Genomic DNA, 19396 nt, shown 5'->3' on the forward strand with positions numbered 1-19396 from the left:
AAGCCCATCCTCCTACCTCCTCCCTGCCCTTTGTCCTGTCCCTGCCACCCCCTGACCACCACCTGATAAAGCGCATGCCATGAACTCCCTTTAGTGAAGCAGCTCCAGGATTTTTTTCTGGGAGCACTCCTAAGGCAGCCAAGATCAAGAACAAAAGAGAAGTGCCTTCTCTCTGCCTCTCCATCCCCCCACCGAGGCTGTGCCCTAGACACTCAGAGCTGCTCTCAGCACAGAAACATTTACATCTTTTACAGCACTCCAGCTCTACTTCTCACGTTTCTTCCCCCAGCAAACACCATGGCCATTCCAGACTGTGCCTGGGGGCAGGGCTTGGGAAACGAGTGGTGAATCACAACTTCTGCAGGGTTGTATGGTTCTGTTTACACTACAGGGCCATATCTCAGCTCCCTGACTAGCTACAGACCTAAGAGTAACCCCCTTTGCATTGCTAACTAGTCACTAAAGGGTCTGCCATGGACCCCGGGAAGGGAGAGCCAGGAATGGCTTGCTAAGTCTTGGGCTCCATGTGGCACTGCAAGTTAATTCCTTGTAGTGCTTAACCCTAGCCCCATCTGCTCCTGCTTGCTAGGTGTGAAACATCCCATCCCCCGTCCTCCTCTGCCTGCTGTTGGATGCATTTTCGCACTGCCCAGGATGAGTGGGGGAAGCCCCAGTCCGGATCCTCCTACACCCCTGACCTTCCAGTCCTTGCCTCCTGGCAGTTCCCGCTGACCCCCTGTGCTGCCACTTTCCTGTGATCGCTCTCTGCCTGCTGGCCTGTAGCTGGGATGTAGACAGCAGCTTGACAACCCACCCAGTGCTTCTGTGGACTGTTCCTGGGTGCTCTTCGAATCAAGCAGCTGCTGCTGTGACCACTGAAAGAAACACGAAACTGCAGCCTTGGCTCTGCAGCCAGTTTTGTGTCAGGTTTCATGTCCCAGGTCCTCCTTGGTGCTGCCAGGTTTGTGTGTGTGGCCTAAGGAAGCAATGCAAGAAAAGTATGGCCCTCCTCTGGGCTTTCCAAATCTGACTCTCTCATTTACTGGCCATGTTTCCAGTCTCCAGCCTCTTTGTGTATGCCCGTCCTCACCGGACCTTGCAGCTTCTTCAGTTGGGGATCACCTGCAAGCTTTAGCCCTCTCTCTGATCAGTAGTATGAAGGGGTAAAGGGGTCTCCCATTCAGCTCTTTCTGTATTTGGATATGAGCTAAACCAACTGATTTTCAGCTGGACCAGCAACCTGAACTGACTGACAAGAGTTCCTCACATTCCTGTACTACCCCAAAGCAGAGAGTGGGAATGGAGATCTGAGGGGGAGCAAACAGCAGAGGCCAGGCTCAGCATGGCTTAAACCTCCATGGAACCCCACCGCTGGCTCCTGCTGTGATATCTTAACGATTCTGCTTTTTTCTCTTCCATGCTCTATGCCTTAATTAGCCTTTCCCCTCCTGTGGGCCAAACTGCTCTGCTTTCCTTTCAGTCCTCCTTCCCCTGTACTTTGCCTCTAACAGTGTTTCTCCTGTACACTTCAAAGGCGTTGCTTGCTGCATCTCACCCATGCCGGCATCAACTGATAACATCCCCAAAGCAGGCCAGGTCTGCCATGAACTTAGTCATTGAAATGGCTTTGGGCCTTTTGGATCTGGGCAAGAAGCAGGCACAGGGAGGAGGGGTGGAAGGATTTTCGCCATTCACCTCTGGGAAGAGTTATTAGTAACACAGGAAAAGCAAGGGGGAAAGCAGCCCCCTCCTCCACCAAGCCTCCCCAGAGGAGAGCCTGCTGAGGGCAGAGTGCTTTTATGTGCAAGTGGGAGGGAAAGAGAGTGTTAGGGTTTCAGAGGGAAATGCTTTGATCTTGACTTTGAATCTCTTGCAGTTCTCAGCTCTTCCCCACCCCTCCCACCTATGATCCGGACCCCAGGAAATGGCCAAAACTCCCAGTCCTCACCCAGCACTGTGGTACTGTGCTTGGTGCTTCATATTTAATTCCTTCTCAGGAGCCTTGGGGAGCCTTGGGGAGCAAGGGCACACTATTACCACCAAGTTCAAACTTTCCCTCCCAACTCATTGAGCTGGACAAAAGCCAGAAGAGAAAAGAGCCCTAAACTGAGCAGAGGGAAATTAGAAATGGGACCTACTCTGAGAGCTTTGCTACTCCGGGGCAGAGGACAGGCAGACTTGACTCTCCTGTGCTGTCCTGCTGCATTAGTCCTGAACACCACCCAGAATATGAACTGAGAGACAGCCACCATTAGTAGAGGGACAGAGTGCTCTGGGTGATTCTTAGAAGACAGAACTGAGGTACTCTGGTCCCACAGGGAGGGATCTTAAGTCAGAGAGAGAAGAACAGCAATATGGTCCCTAGGCATGGGAAGGAGGTGGAACTGAGGGATGCTGGAGGAAGCAGAACAATCCTGAGGTCTGAATCACTGCAGAATAAGAGTGCAACCACATCCGGGAGAGCCTTAGAGGACTTCCCATCTCTTGTGCAAGATAGAACCTAGTGCCCAGGCCAACTCCCCCAGCCGCCTTTGGAAGATGAAACTCCTGGATGGGCCTTGCCACCAAGCTGTCCTGAAGTTCAGGCCACATTCTTCTGCCATCTGTGTCACATACCTGAAGTCACCCATGGTAACTGCTCTTGCTCACCGAGGTTGGTGCATTCAGATGGCTCTGTCTGCCAGTTCTCACTTTAACACCACTAAACAGATTTTGCTCCTTGCATCATCTCCTATAATCCAATCACTCCAGCTTTGTTGCTTCTGGCTGAAAACTCCCTGAAGTTTCTCACTCTCCCTCTCAGTGCAATGTGAGCAGAGTTGAACAAAATTTTCTGTCTGATGGTGTTCAGCATCATCCCGGGGCATGCACAGGCAGGAAAGTGCCTCACAGAACCTCCCTATGGAGCCCAGCATCCCTTTAAGGTCTCCAGCACAGATGTGACATATGGGTTGGGAAATGGTTTGAGGGCCAGGAATGAGAAGTACCAGACGATGTGATCACCAAATCAGGAGACTCCTGTCATTCAATTTGGGCAAGTTACTACCAAAAATGGAGCAGACCCCATGTTCTTCAGGTTCTGATGGGGTCAGAACCACTTGACCTTTCTTCTCTGTAAGACTAATGGGCAGACTGCAGCTGCAGCAACCTTATTTCTGTTGCCAATTTTAGCTGCAATTCTATTGGTGGTTTTAGCAACTGGTCCACAGTTTGACCTGCCTTGAATTGCATTTGGCTGCCCGGGTGTTTCAGCCACATCTCATCCTGTCTGAATGGTCTCCTCTGTTCCATCTTTGCAGTGCTACAGTGGATAGGGTGCTCTGTTTCCCTTCATACCTGGAGGTCTCCTAGGTGGGAGTGGAGATAGGACCAGGGAGATTTCCTAGTGGAGGGGATAACTGCGTGTTTGAATGTTGTCCCCCATGCATGGCACTGTGGGGGTTGTCACATTACAGTGAAAAAGCTAGAGTAAGCCCTACCTTATAGGGTAAGTCTCTGGAACACCCTTTCTTGTGAGATTCATGAGAAATGTTCTGACTGATAATTTTATCTGATTAACAGGGAGGTTGCTCTTGACCTCAGACAAGGTTCTGTGCACAGACTTGGAGCAATAAGGCCTGATTTCCAGCATGGCCCATGAGCACTTGGGCATCTTTGCATTCTTGCTCTGGGCCTTGTCTCAGAGAGGATGGGCTGCACAAGGCAGGCTAAAGCACAATAGGCAGAAAAATCTCTTGGCAGCCAAAGCTAAATGGTTAAGGTCTCCATGGCCTACTGTCACCCTGAAGCATCTTGCACCAAATCACTGAGCATTCTGGTCCCCCAGTGAACTCCTCCAAGGAACAGAAAAATGCTAACTACTTGTTTATATGCTGGAGGGTGCTGTGTGCAGTCATCTGCATAACAGAACTGCCCAGGCTGTCTCTTTGTGTGTTTTCCAGCTCCTATGTTAATCACTGACCCTGCTGACTCTGGCATTTACCAGTGTCTCACTGCCCTGTGAGCACCGCTTTGCATTTGCAACCAAAGAAATTGAAAGGATGAAGGATGAGCAGGGGAGCTGAACAGCTGCGGGTATGAACACCAGCCTGCTGGGCAAAAGATCCAGGACTGGCCAGGTTGTTAGTGGGAGTGGGTCTGGCCCTGAAAGATATGAAAGTTGCCTCAGAGAGATAAAAAAGGCTAACCAGGGCATGGTTTAGGTCTCTTTTCCTTGCTCTGTAGATTTTCTGTATCCAGTGAGAGTGAGTCCTGTGAGTACTGAAGACCAGTGTTCAGTGTCAGCTGGGGTAGTCACTCCTAGGTGAGGTTGGGATGACTCACAATCAGTCAGTGCACAGCTTCCAGGGAGCCTGTTCCTCCTGTCAACTCCACCTTGCCCAGTCTCCCTTTGCAATCCTGGGCTCAGATATAAGGCAAGAGATGTGAGAAAAAATGGTCTAGGGTGTGTAGTCCTGGATACACTGCAGTGAAGGTGTGCCTTGATGCGTGCTGCAGTGTATGCTCCCAGACTAATGTGGAATGGAGGGCATCAGAGAGAGAGCTGGGCAGCTTTCCCCTGTTTGGAAAGTCCGTGTTTAGTTTTCTTCCTGAGTTGCTTAAGAATTCCACATACAGTGTTGCCAGGAGCCCTCCTGCCCTCTCATTGCCAAATGCTGCAGCCACGGTGAGGTTTCGCACGGGTGGTGGCATGAGGAGAAGGAAGCCTTTGCTGTTTCTGACATTGGGGAGTTACTTTGCATGCCTCACTGGGTGTGGGGATTGTGGTTAGTCTCTGACTGGTCCCCAAGGGTAGGCTGAGGAGAGGAACCGAGATGCTCCTTGCAAGTGGAGCTACAAACCACAGGGTACATGAAGCACTGGAGACCACTTGGTGAGCTAGCTCTTCGCTGCTGACTAAGCTGTGTCGCCTGTCGTTAAAATGCGCACAGCCCTCACACTCAAGAGCAGACAGGCTCCTCAGAGACCTGTGCTGGGGTGGTGTAGCTTTGGATAAGCCAGGTCCTGGAGACAGCTCTGGAGGTTCTGGACATGTGAAGAAGATACGGGGCAGAGCTGGTGTTGGCAACTTGTCGGTGCTGGAGCGAGGTGCCTGGCATGCAGGCTGTTTGCACAGCCTCACGTGATGCCCGAGGGATGGGATGATCCCATTGTGCAAGCAGGAGTAAAAGAAGGGGACTTCAAGATTAGACTGTGAAGGCACCAAAGCAGAGATAGCAGAGAGGAAGGCTTCTCCAGCCAGGGCCCAGGCATGGCTAGGCAGGAGGGCAGATGCAAGCCCCTTCCAGGGACTGCCGAAAGTTGAGGCTGCTGTCATTTGGGTGCCTCCTGCAAAAGTTTTTGACAGGCAGCACAGCAGACCTTTCTCAGCCCTACCTGGCGGGGATCACACTAGCATTTTTTTGCCGGGAGGTGCAAGTACACTGCTTCGACAGGGGAAAGGAAAGGGCAACTGTCTCCTAGCTAGCAGCGTGGTCAAAGGACCGTGGCCTCGGCAGGAGCAAACAGGGAGATGCACACGCGCTATGCCGACCCCGTGGGCTGTAGTGAGACCCATTCGGGACCTGCTTGCTCTCCGTGGGACACGAGGGGTGCCCCATGCAGGCACCCACCTTCCACCCCGCAGCCCTAGTGGGCTCTGTCGCCAGCCATGAGGCCGCAGACCCGGGAGATAGCTCGGGGCAGGAGGATGCAGGATGTAGGGTGCCGGGGAGCAGCGGGGAGCAGCGGGGCAGGGCGGCGGGAGGCGGCGGGCCCTTTAAGCGCGGCGGCGGCGGGACAATGGCCATTATCACTTTAGCTTTGGAAGTGACCCCCGGCCCGCTCCGCTTTCATCTGGGCCGGGGCCCCGAGGATGGCCCGCTTCCTGGCGGGGGAGGGGAGGAAGGGGGCAGGCGGGGAGGGGCGGCCCGGCCCGGCCCGGCCCGACCCGGCCCCGCACGCGGCTGCCCGCTCCCGAGGGTCACTGCGGGGCTGGCACCGGGGCGGCAGCGGCGGCGGGTCCGCGCCGCTTCCTGCCGCCGCCCTTAAAGGTGCGGGGCGGCCGAGGGCGTGGGTGGGGTGCGACCCGCGGAGCCAGGTGAGTGCCGAGCCGAGCGCCGTCGGGGACGCGGCTTCCCGCTGTCCTTCCCTAACCCTGACCCCGCAGGCTGGCCCGCTGCGGCGAGCACCTTCCTCCGGCGGCCAGGCGCCCCGTCCTGCCCTGCCCGCGGTCTCTGCTCGGAGACTGCACGGCACCGGCGACCTCTCCCCTGCCCCGGGGCTGTTCATCCCTTTGTTTCCCGGGCCAAAGGAACGGCGGCCCGTGCTCCCACCCGGGGCGCAAGGCTGACCTCGTCTCGGGGGCTGCGTTCCGGAGAGGCGAGAGTGGCCGTGGGGGCGGCCGCGGGTGCACGTTCACGGGTGGATAGGGCTGAAGGCGGCTGTCAGGCGCTGCTCGCAGCCGGTGCCCCTGCCCGGGAGACAGCTGAAGCCGGGCTGGGCTGCAGCCCTTCGGCCTAGGTGAAGGCGGGTCTGTGGCTTCTCTCCGTGCGAGTGTTGCCCTGTTTCTGGGCTCTGGTGGAGGTGTGGGCGCTGGCAAACAGAGCGGGCTTCTCCCACTGCCCTGAGCTGCGAGTGCTGGTCACCCTCCAGAACCTCCCCTGGGGTTTCTATTCCGGAGGTATTTCTAGCCTAGGCAGTCCTTGAGATTACAGTTTCTGCTGTGTGGTTGTGGTGGGTCAGATCTCCTCCTCTCAAATGCAGCCTTAACCGACAGAGTGGCCTGAGCTCACAGCTGGGGCTGGGAGTTGAGCCACCCAACCCAGCTGGGCTGAGGTACGTGGGTAGCCCCATTACTTATAAGGCACTTGCAGAGATTTTAAGGCCTCCTGGATTCTTTCTGGTGTAAGCAGTTTTGGGGGCTAGCTTGGGGAACTTGCACTACTGGATGCCACCAGCCGGTCAGTTTGGGTGAGGGAATGTGATTTGCAAGTGCTTGCTTATCTGTTACAATGCAAAAGCAGTCAGGGTAAGTAAAGCCTCCTTTATCCACTCTTGGTGATGAGGCAGTTTTGGAAGCACTGGTCTGTCGTGTTCAGCTGGCTTCGCTGGGGGTGTGCAAGGAAAGTGTTCCCTTTGCAGCAGGTCCTGTGCCTTCAGAGCTGCTGAGTTTTATCTGAGAATAATCCCAAGCTCCCAGCATGGTTTACTTCTGCCCCCTTCCATCTTGCCTCGGGAGCTCACCTGCGCTGTTGCATTCAAAGGGTTTGCCGTAGGATTGCTTTAGAGGCTCTGTTGCATTGGGCAGCAGAAGCTGGCAGTGACATTGAGGTTGTGGGGTTAATTCCTGTGTCTCCAGTTCTCCCTTTTACCCTTTCTCTCCCCGGCACACCGTAAGGCGGTCAAAAATGCCCACTAGGTCATAAAGACTAGGGTTGTTGGTGATGTTCCTTAGCTTATGTTGGCTGCTCGCCCCTTCTAGGGGATAAGCTTGCCTTGCCTTTCCTGGCTCTCTTGTTGCTGAGTGTTCAGCTGGGCTGTGGAGGCTGAAAGCAGCAGTGGTGGCTGCTGTGGAGGGAGGTGCCTGTCCTTGAAGGGGTTTGGCAGGGCACGGAGAAGGAGGCTGTCCCAGATCTGCAGCTCTTCCGATGAATGCCTTTGCTTCAGCTCCTCAAGCATGTGTTGGACTTAGTAAGCATTTCTATAAACTGTTACGGACTTCCAGGAGAGCAATAACACAGGCCTGACCTGAAGCAGCAACCCCATACTTGCTCAGATCAGGATTTTAGATAGTTATCTTCTCTGCTTCACAGCTGTGTGCATTCTGTGTTATGTCTGATATCTGATGTCCCACAGCTGTAAGAGAGAGTCCTGTCCTCTGATGTGCAGGAGGCTGAAGAAGCTTGAAGCAGGGGAAGGAGCTGATTTGGTGATTAGCTGTGTCCTGTTAATGACAAGGGGCAGCAGCAGCTGGAAAGCAACCATGTGATTCTGTAGCACCTTGTTTCATTTGCTGTTTGGCTGCTGCAGGTGTTAGAACATTTGCAGCAGAGCACAGAGCTGAGAACTGGGAGAAGTCAGGAGGGACATCTGCTTTACTGTAGAGCTGCTGCTTTTTCTGCCTGGCTCTGCTGTTTTCTTGCAGAGCTTTGAGTACATAGTGATGCATGTGAAGTGTTGTGGGAAGGTGGGTCTCCAGCTGGGATGTGAATCAAGTAGACTACAAATTGATGTCTTACATTTTGGGAGTGGTATGTGAATGAGCCTTAGGAGAAAATAGACTACATTAAGTTTCCTGGTTGAGTAAAGTGATATAATCACTGGGAAAACACTGATTAAAGAGGGATAGATTGAGCTGGCTGGTGGGGAAATGGTGTTGAAGAAGGATGCACTGATGGAGCTTGGATCATGGAGCGTGATCTGCAGTTGTGAAAGCTCCTGGAGTGGTGAGGGAAGAGCCACGTAGGCATCAGCATCTAAACTGACAAAGGAGGATGTGCAGCTGACATACAGAGGGAGGAAGAGCACGACTGGGTTGCTCGGGCGTGGAGAACGGACTCCGTACTCTCTGAAGTACCCGTACAATGCTCATGCACTTCTGGGTTGCCTCATGCTTGGTAGCTCAGTCTGCAAGTCTTTTTGTGGCTTCTCCCTAACTGACGGTATGTGTCTGCTGAGCAGCAAGTGACATCTAGTGTCAGCACAGGCAACAGAACCAAGGCTTGGGCTGGCTCGGACTCTTGCTGTCCCAGGTTTTGTGACAAAAACGCAGGTTTATGATTATATGCAATGAGTGCGGCTGCTGTGCCCTGCTCTGAGGGAGAGGCCAAGCTCCTTGCCCCTTCTGTTGGGCTGGATACCTTGATCCAGGTCCCTCTATGCTCCTGCACAATGTTGCTCTGTCAGTGGTCTCTTCTGTACAGATGTTTCACTTTGAGGCTCTCTTCTCAGTGTGTACTCGTAACAGGACGGTAAAGCGAAAGGTTTTGAGCTACCGATGGGAGAGATGGATGTAGGGCGTGCAGGGGTAGGAGGCAATCCGATGGATGCAGTCACTCCTTGATACCTGCTAAATCCGAGCCTCTGGAGGTTGTGCGCCGTGTGTATTGCCCACAGGAGGTCACTGGAGAGCAAGCTGAGCCCAGGTCTCTGTCCCAGGTCTGCTTGTGGGGACCCAGGCTTCCTCCTTTGTCCTTGGACGTGTGAATGGAGGGGTGAGCAGTGGCCTTTCCTTTTGTCCTTTTCCACCCTCTTGCCCTTTGGGGAAGAGGTGGACGTAAAGGCCGTGTTCAGGGTAGTCTGGAGCATGCACTACTTCAATCTCTGGTGACTTCTCTCTGTTTTGCTGTCCTTCAGGATGATTCAACGGCATCAGCTGGTGCAGTCTGTGCTGCAGGAGCTGCAGGAAGCTACCGAGTGCTTTGGTCTGGAAGGTCTCACCAGCGCTGTGCTGGAGGCAGAGAGGACCTTGTCATCTTTCTCCCTGCCTGGCTATTGTGGGAGGCAGTTCCAAGAGGAGCTGGAGGTTGACCGGGTAGCCAGGAGCCTCTATCCTGAGGATGCTCCAAGTAACATGCTGCCTCTGGTTTGCAAAGGTGAAGGAAATCGCCTCTTTGAGGCTGCCAGTGTGCTGCTCTGGGGCAACCCCAGCCTCAGCCTGGAGCTGCAGGTGCGTACGGTGGTGGAGATGCTGCTGCACAAGCAATACTACTTGAATGGCATGATTGACTCCAAGGTGATGCTGCAGGCTGCCCGCTACTCACTCTGCACTGAAGAGACCCCAGAGATGACCAGCCTCCCCATGGCTATACTAGAGGCCATCTTTGATGCTGATATCAAAGCTACCTGTTTTCCTGGCACTTTTGCCAACATGTGGCACGTCTATGCTCTTGCCTCAGTTCTGCAGTGTAACATCTACTCGATCTACCCCATGAGCAACTTGAAGATTCGGCCTTATTTCAACCGCCTCATCCGGCCCAGGAAGTGTGGCCCACGAACCTCCACGCTCCACATCATGTGGTCAGGACAGCAGCTCTCTCGGCAGGTATTCAAGGCGCAGTACTTTGTGGCTGTGGTTGGCCTGGAGGAGCTGGAACCCACAATGCCTTCCCCAGAACCTCCTGTCCAGCCAATGAAGACCCTTGAGCTGCTGAATAGTGACCCCCAGCTGACTTACTCCAACCTGCGCGAGCGGTACAGCATTACCAAGAGCACCTTCTACCGCTGGAAGCGTCAGTCCCGTGAGCACCGGCAGAAAGCGGCTGCCAGGTTTGCAGCTAAACACTTCCTCCAGTCCTGCTTTCAGGAGGGAAACGTAATCCCCCTCCAGCACTTCCGACAAATGTTTCCAGAAATCTCCCGATCCACCTACTATGCCTGGAAGCATGAGATGCAGAGCATGGTCAATGGTGATGCTTCTGCTGTGCCTGACGCTCATGGGTCCCAGGAACTTCACAGAGATGGCCCAAAAAAGGCTGACATGGAGGAGCCAGCAAATTCAGGGGGGAGCTTAAGATCTCCAAGTCCTTCCCTTGACCCCGTCCAAGCAGGAATCTTCATGCAAGGAGCCAAATCCTACCTGGAGAAATGCATTTCCATGAACACTCTGGTGCCTTACAGGTGTTTCAAACGCAGCTTCCCTGGCATCTCCAGGTCTACTTACTACAACTGGCGAAGAAAAGCAATTAAGGAGAACCCCAACTTCAAGCCCCCCCAGACTCCCTTGGATAATCAAAAACCTCTAGCAATAGGAAAGCCATTCCTGCAGTTGAAGCCAAGCAGTGTGCCTGTTAGGAAGAGGCCAAACAGAGACCAGCCAGCAGCTAGAAGTCTCCTGGAACAAAAACCCTCTCTGTGTTGGAGAAAGCAGCTGCGAGATGTGGCCAAGAGGCAGGTCCGGCAGTGGCGGCTGCCATTCTGCAAGTACCGCCTGCGCTACCCGTCTCTCTCCTCCACAGCATACTGGTTTTGGAAGGGCACTGGTCAGGCCCTCTGGCAGCATCGCCTGCCCTGGACCAGCTCCAGAAGGCCACTGAACCGGGTGGCTTCCCTGACCCCTCCGAAAGTAGAGCCGGGCCTCAAGCTCCAGTGCCCCGTGGAGGTAGCCACCAAGCAGGTCAGCAAGTCGGTGCCAGCTACACCGTACAATGCCACCATTTCAGGCTATGCTGTGTCAGAGAGAGCCAACAGCCGGATGTTTGTGATGGATGTGATTGCCACTGCCCAGTTCAAGGCACAGGCCAAGCTTTTCCTGCAGCAGCGCTTCGAGTCGAAGACCTTCCCCACCTACAAGGAGTTCAGTGCCCGCTTCCCGCTCACGGCACGTTCCACTTACTACATGTGGAAGCGCGCTCTGCATGACGGGCTGACGCTCGTGGATGCCTGAGTGCCAGCTGCCAGCTGGCGTGGTCACAGCTCCTCTGCTGATTGTGCTTTTTGGCTCGCCAGTAGAGTGCCTGGGCTAGGGCCGTGCTCTGAGTTTTGTTCTGGTTTGCTTTTGTTTTGTTCCTGGTCTCTGGTCTGCTTTTTTCATTTGGTTCCATCAGGTATGGGAGCACAGTGCCCATTCCCAGAGATGGGAGGAGTGGAAGGAGAAGGCACTAAGCTGCCCCAAAGGGGAAGGGCTAGGTGACTGTCCTCTCTGTGCTAAGAGAACGAGCAAGTGAGGGAGTACCCTGCCAGTGGCACAGGATGCTGCTGGGTCTTTTGAGACAGAGGACTTGAAGGGATCTCTGCCCTGGGCAGTTGCTTGAATGAGTAATATGGATGTGCAGGATGAGTATGGAGGTGCTCAGCATTCCCTTGGTGAGAGCAGCAGTGCTGGCTCAGTTGTAAGTGAGGAGGGGCTTAAGAAGTGCTCAGCTTTATGGGACAAGCATCTTTGATCTGGGTTCTTCTCAGCTAAGGAAAACAAAAGCTTCACTTGGGGTCAGTACCAATGCCACCATGGCTTCCTGTCTCTCAATACCTGCCTCTGGTTGCCCCAATCTTCCCTAGAAGGAGTAGAGGCTGGTAGAGGAGGGAACTTATGTTCCTACAGTAGTCTGTCCCCTAGCAGTGCAAAGCTAGGAGCCAGTGTCCTTTGCAGGCTCTGGAGAAGCTGGCCCTGACCTTTCTGGTCTTGTAGCAGTAATCATTCACACAGTCCTTTACTCTCTCACAGACAGCAGATGCCTTACTTTCTTAGAGTCTCTCTTCCCTGGTGCCTGAGAGAAGGCAGTGAGATGAATTTTGTGTGCCCTGCATCTCCTGTGCCATGCTGCAAGCTGAATGTGGGTGTCCCCTTGCAGCCACTCTAGAAGCATATGCATCTCACTTGTAAGAAATCAGAGCAATAAAAAACTCTTCCACTCCTAGTCTCGTGTGGTTTCATACTCTTGCTTGTATGATTTCTGGGCATGGCTTTCCTCTCCATGCCCACTTGTGAGACTGGCTTGTGAGGTTAGAGCCTGTGCACACCTCAGTCGCTTCTGTGAAGGTCCTCTTCTGCTTCCTAAGACCTGGCAGGGACCATCTGCTCAGCATTAGAGGCCTGGCAGGGATTGTGCTGTTCTGGCTAGAGGTCAGGACTCACCTCCCAGACTGATTGCAAGGTTGGGGATGATGTTGTGAGTACAGCTCTGTGTGATGGCAGGGACACAGTGGCAGTATCTGACATGTCAGAGGGTGATCCAGCCCTGAAGTGGTGGTGCTGCAGGAGGCTGAGACAAGCTGTGTGTCTTGGTGTGTGGGGCTGTGTGGTCCCTGCCTGTCTAGGCTCTGCTGGAGGTCTCCAAAAAGCACTGTCTCCTTGGCATGTGAGCTTCTATGTGGTGTCTGCCAGCATGGCTGTGCAGCACTGTACTGTAGTGGCTCTGCAATTGGATGCTACCACTGAGGAGAGTGATGACAGCTGCAGTACGAGCTCGAATTTTTCTCAAAGCTGCTGGCAGTTAGAGCACCCTACTGAGTGAGGTACCTCTTGAGCCTTGCACCTACCAGATCAGCCCTTGAGGCTGAGTCTAATAACAGGTCTGTGTTGTCTGTCTTACTCTCAGGCCTTTGCAGGAGTATAGGGAAGTTTAATGACCTTGTTAGGAGTCAAGATGCAGTGGTACCTCCTCAGCTTTGCTTGCAAATGAATTCTTTTTCTTCCTTCAACATGTCTGGTACCTGTCACTCTCTCATCAGCCCAGTCCTGCTCCTGGTGCAATCTTGCTTCATTGACCACTTGGAGGGGATGTGTGCTAGAGAGCCCTGCTGAGCTTTCCTGGGCATCAATCTGCTTGACAAAGCACGGTTCAGAGTCATCCTGTGGCATCCTTGGGTGTGAGCCTTAAGGTGATTTAGCCCTCTAGGAGTGGTGCTTAGCCACTGAGACATCTTTTCAGATGCTTAGCTTCAAGCTCTTGGTGTTGGTGGGTCCTTGCCACCACCCATCCACCCCAGTGTATGTTTTGTGGCCCTAGAGAAGGGAATCTGGGGCAGCAGATACCCCATGGAGGGAGGCAAGCTGGGAGCTGTGGAGCAGTGCTGTGTGCTGTTGCCGAGAGCCCCGGGCACCCCGGCTCTGTGTCAGGAAGTAATTGGAGTAATTAGCTACTAGAGAACTCCTCAAAGGCTGTTCTGGTAATTACTCCAGAATAATTACCTGTGTTTCCAAACTGCTGGAGGCTGGAGATAGCTACTTTAGGCTGGAGCAGTGACTGTGAATGTGGACGTGAGACTCCCCCGAAGCGTGCCCAGAGGAAGGAGAGGTGAGGTTTCTGACCATGCATGATAGTACACGAGGCCATTTGGATAACTCTGAGGCTGGGACAGACTGTGTACAGCACCAGAGCAATGACTGGGGCATCCCTCAGCATGGCACAGTGTGGTGGATGGCTGTTGCTGGTGACAGGTGCCATTAGGAGAGAGCCTGGGGGAGCCTTTCTGGTGAAGCTTCTCTGGTGGTAGCTACACAGTTCTCTGCGGGGTGGGGGTATGGTTTCTCCTGCTTTCCACCACCCAACTCTCCCTGAAATAGGGTCATTGGATGCCTCATGCTGGGATATAGGATGAGTCTCTCCTACGTGCTGAATTTGGACTCCCTTCATCCTCCACCACCCCTCATTCTGAGAAGCCCTGGTGGAGAGCTCTAGGTGTGATGTTTTTTCTGCCCTTAGCTGAATGCCTGGGAAGGGCATGGCAGGGAAAATACTCATCCCTCAGAGGTGTTTTTCAAGTACCCTTATGTTTTTCCCTCTCAGGGCACAGATGGCAGCAGTGTCATGGTGGATCTCTGCCACTTGGCACCACCTAAATGGTGGGTGCTTGTTATTTACTGATGAAGTTTGTGCCTGAGTAGAGTTTAATTGAGGGGGAATTTGTAGCACTTAATTTGTACTTATTGCGCTGCTTTCACGTCGAGCTGGTGGTGGGAGATGAATTTGAGGCAGGTTCAGCTGCTGCAGGCTGTCTGATAAATCTCTGCCTTTGCATGTGGAGTGAGACTTAGCTTAGGTGCCACCCAAACTCCCTCACAGGTGGGTGCTTGAGGAAGTCATTGCTTTCAAAGATGGAAATTGAAAGGCAAGTGAAGCTCAGAGGCTGGGGGGCAGCAAATTTCACAGGCAGCAGCCCCCTAGCCACCTGCAATTTATTTGTGTCCCTGGCTTTTTCCTTTGCCCCTCTCCCCACCCCTCCTCTGTCACTTCAGGTAGGAGAAGTGCTGTGGGATGGACATCTCTCACCAAACTCAAATACTTGAGAATGAAGCTTTATCTTCCTAGTACTTCTGCAGATTGAGTGTAGACAGGGGGCAGGCAGCCAGCTGCTTATGCAGCAGGAAGGAGGGTGCTGCCTCTGGATCCTTTGCCCACGGGGCTCTGCCTCAGGTCTCTGTGCCGGGACCAGTCAGCCACCCCTTTGTGGGGCACTTCTAGGACTGAGTGTCCCCAAAGGTGAGGTGGTCATCTTCCTTTCTGTGCTGATATAACTTGTGAGGGGCTAACCTCTAAAAAACAGCTTGCATATGCCTGTTGCACACAGGAATTGCAGAGGGCACAGATTACTTTAGGCACCATGCAGGTGGCACAGTTAAAATCCCAGATTTTTGCCACTTGCTGGCTTGTGAAGCTTTGTAACACCTTGCCCATCTATGAAGGAACAGAGATGTTGCAGAGAACCTTTTCCCAGTGTGCAGGCAGATCTGTCTTGCTGTGGCTTGTGGCAGCATACATGAGGGTGTAGGGCAGGCCACAGCATACCCTGTCTGTGAAAGACAAAGCCAACAGCGGGACTTTGTGGGTGAGGTTGAGAGTGTGGTCAGCAGGAGTGCTGCTGTAGCATACATGAACTTCTGGGAGATACTAGGTTTGGTCCTGCCTGACATTTTAATTAAGCAGCAAGACTGGTTTAAAAATGAAGTTAGAAACCACTGAATGGATAAAAATACAGTTAAATACCGTGTCTTCAAAGGTGGGTAGGGAGACCGTGTGGGTGTTTGTGCTGGGAAGCCTCCAAGAGGCTCCCAATGATGGGAATGAACTGAGCACAGCCCTGCAGCTGGAAGAGCTCTTGTGCAGAAATGGGGGCAGGAGGGAAGTTATGCCATGCAGTGAGAGAGTCCAGCAGCTCGGCTTCTTCAAGGCAGCAGAGATGGCAGCATGGGAAAGGAGAGCTGGACAGACCCTGGTGGGACTGAAGTAGTGTTTTCAGCATCAGCAGAAATCATTCACGTGAACTGTTTCCCTAAGGTCCAGGTGGCTGCTTTTGCTTGCTGAGAAAAGAAGGTGGATAAATTCTGGCCATGCAGTGTGTGGCAGGGTGGAGGGAGAATAGAGGCTCTTGGACCCATCCCACCTTCTGGCTGAAGAGGCAGCACCAGCTCCTCTGACGGAGGGAGTTTGGCCCAGGGGGAGCTCAGCCCCACCAGTACGTTCCTGCATACATGGCTACTGGAGGCTGTGGAAGAGGGAGCTGGTGTCTGTATCTGCAGGGAGAGGAGAGGTAATGAGCCTCTTGATTTTGCAGCAGCTGATGCCTGAGTGATGGCTCCTAATTGGCTTCTCTCTGCAAAAATCCTCTCCTGCCAGCCCCAGGAGAGATGGCATTGCCACAGGCTGTGCCCCTCCTCAATCCCTCTGCTGCAGGCTGGTCTTGGGGAGCAAAGGGGAAAGGATAAGCTAGGTAAAGAGATGCACTGCTAAATGCTTTTAGATTTTTTTTTGGCTAGGAGTAGGAAATTCTGCCTATCTCAGATAATTAGCTATTTCCTTACTGGATTGCTGCAAAGGCAAAACACTCACTGTGCCATTAAGCGAGGCAAACAACTTACTCTGCTTTTATTTCCATGTGCCTCCAGAGAACGCTACTGGAGTGATGAATACTGGAACATGCTGCCCAGAGAAGCTGTGGATGCCCCCTCTCTGGAAATGCTCAAGCAGCCTGGTCTAGTGGAAGGTGTTCCTGCCCATGGAAGAGGGTTTGGAATTAATGATCTTTAAGATTCCTTCCAAACCGTTCTGTGGCTCTCTGAGTCATTGACAGATGGAGAGGAGAACCGAGGCATTTCTGCCCCACCAGCTCATGGTGGTGTCCACGCTGCACCTGTGGACACTGCTTGGAGAGCAGACTGTGCTGTCCCAGGTAGATGGAGCATAGCACAAAGGACAACCCACACCACTGGTTTACATGTCACCTAGCCCAGGGATGACCCTGAGGGGAGGCAGGTTGGCTGTGAGGATGCAGCAGGACCAGTGCCTCAGTGGATCCCTTCAGCTGGGGACAGGGTCCTACAAGGGTCTTGTGCCCCTCACAAACTGCACCAGCTTCTTTTCCCTTCTGTGCCCTCTTACCTCATTTCTGTGGGGAGAGGAGCAATATCCAGCATAGCTCCATCCCTTGTCACTGCTCCTGCTCCCTAGCCCCAGTCTGTAGCCAGAGGCTCCATTTTGGCATGCTGCAGCACACACCAAGGGGCGAGTGGCATGAGCAGAGCAGGGGGAAGCAGGTGGTGGCTCGGATGCGTGGTCACTCAGATTGTGGCTGAGGTGCCAGTGCTTTGTTCCTTGCCTTTCTTCCTGGTTGTGTCTTAGAAGGAGGCACTATTCAAGGACAGCCCCACTGTTGTCACAGGCTCTGTCTGCCCCATTCTTATCTGCTTCTGAAGAGTAATGCCTGCGGAGAAGTGCTCACCTTGGCATTGCAGAGGTTATGAAAGGAGCCCAAGCTGGAAGGTGATGTTTCCTGCTGCTATGAAAAGAAGCCAAAGCCCAGCACAGCCTCCAGTGCTTGGCTGAGCAAGGACCATCTGCAGGTGAGGGAAGTGATGTAGGGGATGTTCAGCCAGCTGCATGGCTTCATCCCCAGGATCTGCTCACAATGGCAGGGCATCTGGTTCTCTTGGTGATGGCACATCTTGCAACCCCAAAGTGGCCTGGCATGTAAAATGAGAGGAGGGTACCTGGGCATGAGTGTGGGGAGAGGGGGCAGAGAACAGGCTTTCTGATGACTTTTCCTGTCTGTGTCTTGATGTCAGGGCTGAGGGTGTTGGTGGGGCCACAGGCCCAGGGCAGGGGCATTTGGGGAGGAGTAGGCAGAAGACAATTGGAGGGGGTTGCTGGGACCAGGGATTTGCAAGACTCTGCTTGTGCTGAGGGTGCCAGGCAGCAGCTGTACTCACAGGGACAGGCACCTGCAGCCCACTGGCAGATAGCTCAGTGGCAGATAGATGTCCTGATTTATGGATAATTCATTACTCATGCTCAAGAAATGGGGGCTGCTTCTGCTACATCATGAGGCCCTTAAGCACCTCTTACATTTTTAGAGAACCTTTGGGTGTGTGGAAATGCTGCAGGTTGCTGAGCACACCCTTGCAGGATGTTGCTATTTAACCATCCCTACTCTACATCCTCCCATGGCCAGCTCAGAGAACCCCAAATACTCCCTTTTCAGTGATCAGGAATCCTACTCCACCACTGTCCCTCTGCAGGAGCAGACCACCTCTGCACTCCCTGCCTGTTGCATCACCTCCCACAACTGTGATCTTCTGGGTCCCCTGCAATCTCTTCTCATTTCTGGGCCAGAGGCTGCCATACCACACTTCAAGCCTCCTTCGTCCCAGATTTCTCAGTATCCCTGGTGGGATCAGGACCATTATGGAGGTCTACCATGGGACTGAGGGCTCTACATGGGAGAGGGATCCCTCTCCTGGGAGAAGAAGGGGGAGGGAGCAAAGGATCATTCTTCCACAATCACTGATAGGGTTTAGTTTGTGCTTGAAAAACAGAAATCAAATTTCTGGGGCTTGTGTCTTCCCTTGCTGCTGTGCCTTATTGCTTTGTTCGCTTCCCTTCTGCTGGGGCAGCTGCAGCAGATGCTGAGAGTCTTTAATAAGTTATTCAGCAGCAGTCTTCATGTTAGTCCTCAGATTTCAATTTCCACATGTTTCCCTTCAGGCTGTTTCCAACTAATTTCTCCATTTGCATAATGCCCCCCTTAGGGATGCTCTGGCACAGCCCCTTCCCCTCCTTTGACAAGATCATAAGAGGTTCAAGCTATTGGCAGAAGACACTTTAATTCTGTTGGCTTTTCACCCTGTTCTTTCCATGTGCATCTCCTGCTGCCAAAAAAAAATCAGAGGTGAGCTGGGATGCAGGGGACTGGGCTGCCCATGGGAAGAGGGCTAGAGGTTAATGGGCCCCACCTGGTGCAGCCTCTGGAGGGAACCAGACAGCAGTCTCGTTGCTGATTCTGATCCGTCAGTCCTGATGCTTTCATGTGAACCCGAATCAGCAGGGGCTGCTCACGCTGTCCAGCAGCCACCTGTGCCCACTGGCTGGGGATGCTTGAGGGGAAGAAGCAGGATGGTGCTGAGCTTGGCGGGAGAGTGTGATGGGTCTGGCTCTCCCTGTCGCATGAGCACCGACAGATCAAAACGATGCTCCTGTTCTGCTATTTGGAGTGGCAAATACCCAGGATGACAGGGGGATGATAAGGGAATGAAAACCAGCCCATAGCTGCTAGGTGAGGGTGACCCTCATCTCTTCTGGACACCCCAGGCATTCCTTGAAAATCCTGTCTCCACTGTTAGAAGACCTCCTTATTCCCTCTTGATGTTTGTATTCTTTTGCCTCTCTTTGAGCACATTTTACTTACGCTTCTATTACACAGAGAGCAGCCTGAACACACACACACAGAGCTCCAATACTTCTCTCCCCCTAACTCTTGTCCATCCACACATGGCAAAAAGGCCACATCACCATCCTGCTCCCAGCACTAGCTGCTCACTGTGATCTCCATTGCAGTGCATTTCCCTCTCAGTTGCCCAGACACCAGCTGGATTATAGCTTCCTTTTGGGAACTGCATAAACATTTCTAGGTTTAAGTGAGCTCAGCACTCCTGCAAAGCTCACCTCTTCACTAAGCAATTCCATGTCCTGAGAAACACAGTCTC

The 19396-nt window shown here is 53.2% G+C and overlaps 1 protein-coding gene across 1 annotated transcript; it reads left to right on the forward strand.

Annotated features, from left to right (window-relative positions):
- The first annotated feature begins 6062 nt into the window (after positions 1–6062).
- Positions 6063–12335, forward strand: VRTN (vertebrae development associated). Its single transcript, XM_064149580.1, has 2 exons — positions 6063–6079; positions 9337–12335. Exon 2 carries the CDS (start codon positions 9338–9340, stop codon positions 11363–11365), a length of 2028 nt encoding a protein of 675 aa, XP_064005650.1. The 5' UTR covers positions 6063–6079; position 9337; the 3' UTR covers positions 11366–12335.
- Positions 12336–19396: the final 7061 nt, after the last annotated feature.

The sequence above is a fragment of the Pogoniulus pusillus genome, chromosome 1 (genome assembly GCF_015220805.1).
Source record: "Pogoniulus pusillus isolate bPogPus1 chromosome 1, bPogPus1.pri, whole genome shotgun sequence".
NCBI classification, from domain to species: domain Eukaryota; kingdom Metazoa; phylum Chordata; class Aves; order Piciformes; family Lybiidae; genus Pogoniulus; species Pogoniulus pusillus.